This window comes from Ylistrum balloti, unplaced genomic scaffold, assembly GCF_031769215.1.
Source record: "Ylistrum balloti isolate Yb309-2 unplaced genomic scaffold, AGI_CSIRO_Ybal_v1 Utg370542, whole genome shotgun sequence".
NCBI lineage: Eukaryota > Metazoa > Mollusca > Bivalvia > Pectinida > Pectinidae > Ylistrum > Ylistrum balloti.
The window spans coordinates 334,462-346,409 of record NW_026782344.1 but is presented as its reverse complement, the minus strand read 5'-3'; the positions used below and the strand labels follow the sequence as shown (position 1 = coordinate 346,409).

At 35.3% G+C, this 11,948-nt stretch overlaps 1 protein-coding gene across 1 annotated transcript; it reads right to left on the bottom strand.

Annotated features, from left to right (window-relative positions):
• Nucleotides 1–2,030: 2,030 nt before the first annotated feature.
• On the bottom strand, nucleotides 2,031–8,126 carry LOC132556067 (uncharacterized). Its single transcript, XM_060220458.1, has 6 exons — nucleotides 7,949–8,126; nucleotides 4,970–4,999; nucleotides 4,671–4,697; nucleotides 4,328–4,357; nucleotides 3,455–3,499; nucleotides 2,031–2,408 (listed from the first exon to the last, which is right to left on the bottom strand). The coding sequence occupies exons 1-6, from the start codon at nucleotides 8,124–8,126 to the stop codon at nucleotides 2,296–2,298; spliced, it is 423 nt and encodes a 140-aa protein (XP_060076441.1). The 3' UTR covers nucleotides 2,031–2,295.
• Nucleotides 8,127–11,948: the final 3,822 nt, after the last annotated feature.

Genomic DNA, 11,948 nt, shown 5'->3' with positions numbered 1-11,948 from the left:
GTTGTCATCATCATCATGATCATCATGAAATATGTACATGTGATAATGATGGACATGAAATGCCATCACCGATAAAATACATAGATATACCAATAATCATTTGCTCCATAATAGGATATTTTAGGACCTCAGAATGTTATCTTATATTTACTGTTCTAATACATGTGTGTGGATATCAATTAACAATGTTTAAAACTGGATTTTACATACACATTCGTATCAGATTTTACATTTATAAACAATACATACCCTTACATACCTACCTGCCTACCTACCTACTAGCTACCTACCTACCTATTACCTACCTACCTATCTGTTCATCAGTTCATCAGTTTATTAACTTTAAACCTTACGGTTTATCTGTACAGTGCATATATTTACAGTGCAAGTACAAACACAACAACAAACATAAGAAATACATAGCACACAGCACACACAGACCACGTACACAGGATCAAAGTGTAGAGAATAAGTCCATATATCGAACTCTACACATATAAATTAAATTAATGTCTTAAACAGTATTTATTCTCCTTTTGTTACTAATACTTATAAATTTTCCTAAATTCGACAGATCTTTAGTATTTTCTGTTTCCAAAAGTTGTATAAATTTTGCCATACTTGGTTTCATATAGTAATACTTTTTAGTAAAACGTTTCCTTATATCTTTATAATGTTCGCATTTTAAAATAAAGTGATACTCATCTTCAATATCGCCACTCGTACAAAAGTTGCAAACTCTATCAACTCTTTCAACGTTATTGTATCTACCGGTCTCAATATACAATTTGTGCAATGATAATCTAATTTTTTGCAATTTCTTTGATATTTTGTGAACCAATAGATTTTGTTAAATACTATTTAAGACAAAATTTACCGCTAATAAATCTATACAATGAACACTTTGAAGACAACTCAATCAAACCCATACATTCTTGCTGAAAAACATCACACATCCTACATTTAATTACATTCAGAATAAAAGCTTCATTACTAAAACAATAAACTACTACCTACCTACCTACCTGTTACCTACCTTACCTGCTACCTACCTACCTATCTACTTACCTCTTAATAGTGTAAGCCACAACGATAAAGTTCGATATTCTGTGCCCTCGATTCCAGTGTTAGTTGAAAAAATAGTATCAGAATCAGTTGAACTAGTATAAGATATCAGGAATAGTAAATTAATTATCAATAAGATAGTATGTTATCTATAGCTAATTTGTAAAGTTGGTCATTTTAAAATAATTTAACCTGAATCTCTTTATATTAAATTTCTATTATTTACTGCAGCAAGAATGTATTTTGTTGTCATTTCCATTACACTTCTCACAACCGTTTAATAGTTTATCTAGATTATCATGAAAGATATGCAGAGGGAAAACTCACAAACAAAAAGGAAAAATTGTTCTGCCAAGTTCCAGTTGCTTTTCGTCCTATTAAGAGCAATGGTCATTTAAGGACGTATCGAGTTTGGTTGGCGGAGGAAATTCGGAGTTCATGGAGAAAAACCACCGATGTACGCCAGTACCTGGCACTTGCCCCACGTAAACCTCAAATCTGCGACCCAGCAGTGGAGTGCTTGTGATTACGACGCTCAGAGGCCTAAAAGATGCAGGTTTGCATCGTTAAAGGGACATAACTCCTATCAAAATGTGTACATGTGCGGATACGGATAAGATTCTGCATTTTAATCTACAAACATAGTCGAAGGGACAGAATGATTGAAAATTGAAAAAAAAAAAAAAAAAAAAAAAATGAAACCGATAACAAACTTGTGTCTCTACCTCTAAAGTTAAAGGCGTTTTTCGGCCAATTTTGATCACGCCCGCTGAAAGGCCGTATAATAGTGGACATAAAACCTGTTAAATACTATGAAATATAACAATGAAGATGTCAATCACTCCGGACAAAAATATGCCAGTGATCCTAATATGCTTCCATATACATTGTTAATACAAAATACAAACCATTTTTAGCAAAGCATGAAATTTTATTTTAAGAGAAGTAACAAGTTATGTAGACAGAATTCCAAATAATAAATATGGCCTGGCACAAAGATTAGAAAAATCAAAATTAAAATTAAATTAAACATTACGAAAAAAAGTTAATTCGACGTACAAGGAGGTGTGGAACATAAAGTGTTCGAAATGTTGATACTGGTCTATACAAAGACGACAACTACAAAAAAAGAAGATATATATAAACAGTGTACATTGTATATCTATTTCGGCTGTCGTTAGCATGCGTTCATTTGGTCGGGATCTTCAGGGATGGAGTCAGGTTTTTTTTTTACTGTTTGGCTATCTTCATCAATCTCGCCAATAATTCTTTCATGGATCGTTGGGAAGCTTGAGCAGTTTGTGGAGTGGTTGCGCTATTTTGGCCTTGGGTTTGTTCAGCTTCTAATTAATAAAAAAAGGAAATTTAATTTTATCATCATTTAACAGTTACTATCATTCACAAAAGGAATATTTAATCTTGTTTTTCTATTCCAAATAGAATATATGTTGTGTGTATGTGGCATATAGGTAGTGATTTAAATACAAAAATAGAGCTGAGATTAACACAAGCAGAAATTATCGGAAAATGAAAAAGATGAGCTAAAACATCATCAGAATACATCATATTTTGCTACCCAGACGTGAATATTCATGGCACGTGCATAACCTGAAATATGGCTGCAATGTGATCTCTCCAAGAGTGATTGTCTACATAACACCTCTGTACGGCTCTAACTGTTTCAAGATTCTTGCATAATCAAACGTTCCTGAGCCACACGATGTAATAGCTTTCCTTTAATTAATTCCATTAATTCCTCATTTCTAAGTTATACAACTTTTACTTTCATTTTCATAATAATGTTACATGTGTGAAGTACTGTACGTTATTTGGCTGATATATGAAATTCCCTCGTATTTTCAAGGTCAGCTGGACCTGGTCAGTTGATGTGAGTTTGGGCTCCGTATATTTTAATGAATTTCCTTTGAGCTCGAGATGTTACTTTTTGGCAAACGATAAACTAAAAGACTGTTAAAACGGATTCTGAAGACTATTTGTTGGTAACTTTGGAAGAAATGGTGTTTTTGTGAAAATGGACTGACCACAGTACTGACAACTGTTTACTTGTACCCTACCTAGTGGGTATATTTGGACACATATACACTCTACTGAATGCCGACTAGTAGATCAAGTGTAGGCAGTGAAGACTTTGTGTATCATTATGTACAGCAAATATACTATTTATCGCTAGTGTTACTTGTGTGTAAAATACCAGCACTAAAAATATTTCGATTGGCATACGAAAAGAAAGCAACATTCTTAAACAAGCAAATATGTGGGGTTTTCCACATTTATGTATAACTTGCTACTCTATTTATTTTAGTGAATTAATTGAAAATGAGGTGTTATTTTGATGAGACCTATATATGATATCGTATAAAGTGCTTACTTTCGTCCTTTTCAAGGCGGTGGAGGAATTGTTTCAAATCGTGAGCTGAAAACATAAAAAGAGGAGGGCCATTAGAGAAGATTTTTTAAAGTCACATTCATAAAATAACGGTTTGTGTAAATAAGTCCTTAATACCGAAGTTTGGTGTCGGTAACTTCAGTAAAAAGTTAAGGGGTCACCTGCCCGACCACGTAGGTTTTCCAAGAGTACTCTGGTTTTCTCCACCAGTAATCAATTGTAATTTCATTTACATTTCAGAGTAATTACGTTTGATGCAACTATAGTAATTCATGATCAAGTAAATTAATCCATTGTAGTGAAGTCCAGTGTCTCTAGTTAAGTGAATTTTACTTAAAAGCAACGAGGGCATGAGTGTTAATTCCAGTATAATGAATTTCAGTGTAGATAAGTGTGCAGTAAGAAAGTTCAGTGTAGCCAAATTCAGTGTTACAAAGTTCACAATAATTAAGTTTAGCGCTATTAAGTCAAATGTTACTAAGTTCAATGGAATTAAGTTCGATCTATCTAATAACAGTGGTACCAAGTTCAGAGTCAATATATCTATGCAAATAAATCCTTTGTAATTAAGATAGGTAATTTTTAGTAATTCAGTCACGTGTAACTAGCAGTAATATACGTGAGGTCAATAGTACTTTGTAACTACAAGTAACTTTTAGTCCTATTCAATCGGTCTACCGTCTCGTTTACCGTTCGCAGGAGGGGGGATTTGTTTTCTTTGAGTGAGGTTTCTAATTCGTCATTTATGTCCTCATTATTCTATTTCAAAACTTGGAGTGCATGTAATATGATATCTCTGTTTCGTTTCGTATGACTAGACTGATAGAAATATATACTATAAAAATATCAACTTACAGACGAATTGTAATGCAGCTTCAGGTCCACCTGTTGGTAAATATAAAGGTGCGTATCAATCAAGAAATAATAGCACATATTCAAGAATACTAATTTATGATTGACTGATTTATCGATCGATCGATCGATCGATCGATCGATCAACTGATTGATTCGTGTAATTCTTTATAAATGTATATGTAAATACTTACATTTGCATAGTCAAAATATTTAATTCCAAATTTCATATTTTGCAAACTATATACTTAGATTGAATGAAAACATATTCTTTAAATCAATAAAATTACAGGTATGATAATTAGTTGGATTATAAAGTACAGGTAAAGATTTAAAAAAAACTTACCAAATTTGTCTAACACGTTTCTGATTCCTGAGAATAGAAAATAATATATATATTATGTATGTATGTATATATAGAAAGTAATTAGATCACAAGACATTTTGATTAATGACATGTAATGAACAGAGATCCAAAAGAATTTGTATACCTTTAGGAACTGTATATGGAACGACTGAGGAGCTATCTTATATGGTAATTTTATTGTAAAAATAAATACTTATTTACGTTTTCCATTTCAACAGAAACTGTTTATAGTCTATTTTTATTAGTCTAAATTAACAATATGATATAATTATACTTACCATCTATATTTTGGGCGATACTGTTTAGAACTGGAAAATAAACAAATAAAATATTGACCTCGCAATAAACATTCGAAAGGATAAAGATTTTTTTCTCTTGGTCACATATAATATATCTCATTTCGCACTTTGTAAGATAGTTCTAAATAGTTAATTATCTGAAATTTTCATTTTTATCACAAGGAAGAGCTCTTCACACTCAATTTGTATGTCGTAATTTTTTTTAAAATACTTCACTGAATTAAAGATTTGAATGCTCATATTCTCAAAAGAAGATAGCAAATATCGCACACAATTTTAGCCCCGACGAATTCATTAAATCGTTATTTCTAGCTTAAATTGCCGACTTCACGCTTTACCAAAGCTGCGTTCTCACTGAAATTTACATTGTCGAATAAATTTCCATGTAAACATCAAAATGAACCAAGCGTTGCCGCTTCATCTGCTATTTGTATTTTCCTTTAAAATATTGCATGGAGAAATGTCACTGTTATTACTGTTATTATTATGTTGTCGTTAACCTAAATTTAACCACGATACGCAAAATCTGTGTACAAAGTGAAGTTTGAAAAACGGATCACATACATTTAAACTAAGGTCTGATAGGCGTTAAGACAAAGAAAGGAGAGCTTATCAAATGTAAAATATATATGCAAACGGATAAAAAGGTAAGTCTCTTCGTGGATTGCATGCTATTATATGACTATATAGTGGGCATTCAGCCGTTTTCGAGCCATGGTCCTCGAGTCATGTCCCGGGGATAGGGGTTGGACCCCGGTCTAGTAGAATATCTGTTTGTATGGGGTCACAGGGAAGTAGTTCAAACCATTTCCTTACGATGGACCGAGTCCATAGGTACAACAGATTCCATGCTTTGACCCATGAAACATGAACAAAGGGGTATGTTGTTTTTTTCCACTCCGAGCTATATCTTTAATCCAAAGGACTGCTGTTCTTATTCCCATTAAATATATTCTTGGGTCAGGACTCAATTTATTTGGTTACAATTTTTTTCACGTTTTTTTTTCTTTTGTTTTTAAAATATATGAACAACATGTTCATGACAATACTACCAGGTATGTTATTTTCTTAAGCCACCCAGTATGTTTACTCTCTTATCTCATTACAACAGTTATGAACTAAAGATGATTTCTTAATTACAGTTTATATAGATAGTTAATCGATTTAAAACAATTACCTCAATTATTTAAACATGATTTTGATCCAGTTATATTTGGCTCCTAAGTATCAAGTTTGGCGAACCTTTTCAGGGGCGTAGTTTCCATAGAAAGAAAAAGCCCGGGCTTACACATAAAAAAATCAGTGCATAGAGTATGTCGGACAAAATTACAAAACTAAGGTTGAAAATAAATATCTAATATTTTTGATAGATAAAAAAATATAAATAGAAAATTGTTGACCTAGTGCATTGCTTTCCGGAACTTTATACACGTCATACTATTTTACTTCTTACTATCATTTAAACATTTTCGCGAATCAAAAGAACAGAAAGTTAGCTTTTATTTAGTCAGGGGTTGAAGTTTGTTGTTGAGACATAAACTGTGTGTAATTGTGATCCATTCACGTGATCGGTCCAAGGACATCATTCTGGCTATTTAAACCTAGCCACAGTCGTCTATTGACAATGGTCTCTGGGAGTATTTTTTCATATTTTCTCGCTTGAATTTGTATACTGTAAAAGTCTGTTGTTGACCTTTGACATATGGGCGTTGTCCAATTCATTTACTCTGCAACCTTGTTTTACTAATTCAATTTCTAAATCCCTCATTTTTGATAACATTTAGACCCCCCCCCCTGTCAAGGATTTGTTAAGCAAAAATTCGTCAATTAGTCTTAATTAATTAGAAATGATTTATAGAATTTGGCGACAAACACTGCTATAAAATTACCATGGTCTGCAGGACATAAAAATGGTTTATGTATTAAGCTGCGTATAGCCTTTGACTGGCTAGTTGAACTGCGTGGAGATATCCCACAGGTACTGACATTTAATGTTACAAAATTAGTGATACTATAAGACAAAATCCAGCTGTCTAGTTGATATTTACTCAAAAGTATTACAATTGTTATACAATAATGTGATATGTATATTATCTACTTAAAAATTAAAACATGTCTATTTACAGAAACTATTCTGTAAATGTGTTGGTACATTTTAAATTTTCAAGGAGATGTATTTACACGGACTTGTATTTGGTAAAATACGTGTAATCGATTTACAGTCAAACATTCGTTATCTCGAACTCATATAACTCGTAACCCGTCTGTCCAGGCCAAAATTTTTACCAACCATCGATCTCACTTTAATCGAATACTCGGATAACTCGAAGTTTTCAAACATCTCGCCAAATTCGAAATCATGAAGTCGAAGTGCGCTGTACAAATGTTGTTATTTCGGTATACCTTATAACAAATCAACAATAGTAAAACTATATCATGCGCCACTGACGCGAGAAATATACGATCATATAAAAAAATTGCCAATAGATTTAAATATCTACACTTACTGGTAATATACTATCTTAACATTCTTAATCAAACATATTAAGTAAACTTATTACATAAACGTTTGTCTAATAAGTCCGCAGTATGAAGTGTGATCATTAACGGTAACTGACCCGGATCGATTCGAGTGAGGTAGTCTTATATACTAAAGAAGCAATATGTACTTTTGTCAAAGATAAATTAATCACTTGATTAAAATCGTTAGACAAACATTTTTTTACTCAAACACTTTTGAAAGTGACGAAAACAATATTTTGAGAAGACAACAATTCTCGGTGTATTTCCATTTAAAGTTTGTGAATTACAAGTTATGAGGTTTTTCATAGTATGTTTTCTTGCATAAGCATAAATATGGTATAGACATTGCATTTTAGAATTGTTTTTAAAAATATTTAAAGATTCGGTTAGTTTTGTCATGCCCTTGTGTATAAAGCATAGAAACATAAATCTCACCACTAGAATATTTGTCAAAAAGCACAAGTAGCTCAAACTCCTCGCCCATTTCCTTTCCTGAAGTATCTACTTCCTCTGACGACCATGGTTCAGCGGAAACGCTCTTCTGGGCAATGCTGGAACCATGCACTGTCAGCACGATAGCCATGAGCCCGAGGACGATAGCACTGATTTGCATGTTTACTTGATATGACGTTTACTGACTAAACGATATGTCGCCGAGAGCGCGGGGGCTTTATATACTCGTACCTAAGGCGAATCACGTGTTTTTATGTGTTAAAGGATCGTGACTTATTTTCGAAAGATATTTCATGACCTTTTTTTCCTTTCACATATATTGGTTTCTAAAGATTTAAATTTTGAATACATATCAGAAAATCTCTGTGATCGCAATCGTTGACGTAAATCTCTGTGTCCTTAATAACGTTTAGTTAAATGTAAACGAGAAAATTATGAAGTGAATGGACATGATTTCTTTTCAACAAACAATTATAAGCACTGCTGTCTTTATACGACCGCCTTGAGATATAATCGCGTACACCACGCTTATTGATGAGAATGTATGGGATTGCGTGTGAAGGTTTGAAACATGATGTGACCACTGGGCGTAGTGTCTGAGGGAATGCCATGAATTGTCTACTGCGTGTGGTGTGAGTGGTTTACCCGAGATGTCCACTAGGCGTGATGAACAAAGGGATGATGTTATATATCCACTGAGCGAAGTGTCTTAGGGGATAACATGAAATGTCAACTGGTTGTAGTGTCTTTGGAAATGACATGAGACGACCACTAGGCGTGGTGTCTGAGAGGAAGACATGAGATGACCACTTGGCTTGGTGTCTGAGTGGAAGATATGAGATGTCCGCTAGGCGTGGTGTCTGAGATGATGACATAAGATGCCCTCTGGGCGTGATGTCTTTGGAGATGACATGAGATGGCCACAAGGCGTGGTGTCTGATAGGAAGACATGTGATGACCTCTTGGCGTGATGTCTGAGAGGAAGATATGAGATGTCCACTTGACGTGGTGTCTGAGAGGAAGACATGAGATGTCCACAAGGCGTGGTATCTGGGATGATGACATCAGATGACTACTGGGCTTGGTGTCTGAGAGGAAGATATGAGATGTCCACTAGGCATGGTGTCTGAGAGGAAGACATGAGATGACCACTAGGCTTGGTGTCTGAGAGGAAGACATGAGATGTCCCCTGGGCGTGGTGTCTGAAAGGAAGACATGAGATGTCCGCTAGGTGTGGTGACTGAGAGGAAGATATGAGATGACCACAGGGTGTGGTGTCTGAGAGGAAGAAATGAGATGTCCACTGGGCGTGGTGTCTGAAAGGAAGACATGAGATGACCACTGGGCGTGGTGTCTGAGAGGAAGACATGAGTTGTCCACTAGGCTTGGCGTCTGTGATGATGACATGAGATGTCCACTTGACGTGGTGTCTGAGAGGAAGACATGAGATGTCCACTAGGCTTGGCGTCTGTGATGATGACATGAGATGTCCACTTGGTGTGGTGTCTGAGAGGAAGACATGAGATGTCCACTAGACTTGGTGTCTGAGTGGAAGACATGAGATGACCACTGAATTTAGTGTCTTAGGGGATGATATGAGATGAGCATTGGTTGTAGTGTCTTAAGGGATGACATGAGATGACCACTGAGTATACTGTCTGAGGGCACATGAGATGACCACTGAGTATACTGTCTGAGGGCACATGAGATGACCACTGAGTATACTGTCTGAGGGCACATGAGATGACCACTGAGTATACTGTCTGAGGGCACATGAGATGACCACTGGATGTATATTTAGTGTATGAGGAGTATCACACCCAGTAGTAATCTTACTTCATCCCTCAAATACCACACACATTGTTTTGTCATGAAAATTTCAAATAATTCAAGGTTTTGAAAACCGTTTTGACAAACTCACAGTTGCTGTTCACTTAAACTATTCACACATGTCTTGTCATATAAATGAACTTAAATACCGAATTCCTTGACCGGTAAAATTATTCCAGGGACAGATATTCCTTGTGGCGGCAGAGTCGGGAAACAACTGACATTTTACCCAGAGTGTTATTTTTTTTATCCAAATATATGTTTATTACAATTTCATTCATTATTTCGATGTGCCTTTAATTTTAAATTAGTGAATCTATAAAGTGGTAGTATCCTTTCTCTCGTAAAAGCATTCGCGTTGTAGCTGAGGTTAGCAGCTGAAGGTCATGAACTGGTGAACTTTGCCCATTAGCTGCCAGGTAAACATTTTATTGAATTGTGTACCTGGTTGGGGCAAACTTAGTCAGCAATGCCACTAAGCCCAAGCTATATCATGGAAGTATTTCATCTGTCGTAGGTGATGTTGTCATTTAGTGAAGGCTTGTGGTTAAGGCAACACATTTCCCTAGTACCAATTCATCCTTGAATGATACAGGAGTTATTTTTCAGCAAGTTGGAGCTGTTATATTCTGTGGTCTGCTATTGGTACTTTGCACTAAAATGGCAAATTTAGTACAACACCTAAGCTATCTAAGCCTATTCATACGTTTTGTTGTTTCTATACCTGCTTTATCTATCTATGTAAGAGACAGAATGCCATTACCTGTGCATCTTTAGGATATATTAATTATTTTATGATATTGATTATGGTAAAACTGGATGATGTATGTGTTATCCCAAGTTGTAAAACAAAATTTAAAGATAAAAAAATAACTTCTCATCACCAAGAAGTCTAAGTTCTCCTCGACATAGTTGGTTGAAACATATGCTTAACACAGAGGGGCTGGCTGTAGAGAGTGGAGTAAGCTATGTGTAAAGTGTTACATGAGGTACCTTAGAAAAAGACCACGACCTCACTCAAACGATGCCACTCAGTGTAATAATGATCCTAAGGTTACTTGCGATTCATTAGAGGAGACTGAGGATAATCCAAATGACAATGAAATGAACCTTACACATCTGCCTCTTCTTCTCATAGAAGGTTTGGAGTACGCCTCCTCTTCACATCGGTAGTGTTCTTTATGTTTAGAGTAAAACGACATCTGTATAAATTATCCTAAGTCTGTCAGTCACCCTCTTATCCTTAAATATTACTTTGGTGACCTCCTGTTCTAAACATCTCATAGGAAGCATTCTACATCCTGATACAAAGTTTAAACAATTCTGTTCCTCTGCAAATTAAACTGAGTGGATTCATTTCATCAGTTGTAATAAATGATTGGCTTGAAATTGTACATCAAGTATCCAAACATGAAAATTCCCCGAAATTAACATTTGAAAAGTTATCATATTTATAATGTCCTGCATGGACTGGCTGGACCTTGGGTCAATTTTAGGACATGTATGGCAGGTGTGACCTTTGTATCAGCTTCAAATGACACTCAAAGGGCAATAGACCTGTTTTTGTATTTTTGGGCGAAACTTTAAACTTATCTCTCATGGTATCAAATGGCAACGCTTATTTACCTTTCCAAAGTCACATTACCAAGATTGTTGATATACTGAACGTATGTGGTAACTGAAAGGTTAAGTAAGATGACTAGTGGGTGTGATAATGGAGGGACGAAGTAAGATGACTAGTGGGTGTGATAATGGAGGGACGAAGTAAGATGACTGGGTGTGATAATGGAGGGACGAAGTAAGATGACAAGTGGGTGTGATAATGGAGGGACGAAGTGAAATGACTAGTGGGTGTGATAATGGAGGGACGAAGTAAGATGACCACTGGGTGTGATAATGGAGGGACGAAGTAAGATGACTAGTGGGTGTGATAATGGAGGGACGAAGTAAGATGACTGGGTGTGATAATGGAGGGACGAAGTAAGATGACTAGTGGGTGTGATAATGGAGGGACTCGGTAAGATGACTATCTTGTTTTTCATCAGTTGAAAATATTTTTCACACAAAAATTTAGTGTATAGGTACTTAACAATTCAATGAGTACATTTGGTGTAGGTCGATTTCACAGTTATCGAGAAGACGACAACTACAG

What these genes read in the sequence shown, in the direction of transcription:
- LOC132556067 (XM_060220458.1), bottom strand. Translation starts at nt 8,126, where the DNA reads ATGCAAATCAGTGCTATCGTCCTCGGGCTCATGGCTATCGTGCTGACA. An exon ending in TTTTGACAAATATTCTAGTG is followed by an intron (nt 5,000 to 7,948) that starts GTGAGATTTATG and finishes TTTATTTTCCAG; the next exon opens with TTCTAAACAGTATCGCCCAA. An exon ending in CCGCCTTGAAAAGGACGAAA is followed by an intron (nt 2,409 to 3,454) that starts GTAAGCACTTTA and finishes TTTATTAATTAG; the next exon opens with AAGCTGAACAAACCCAAGGC.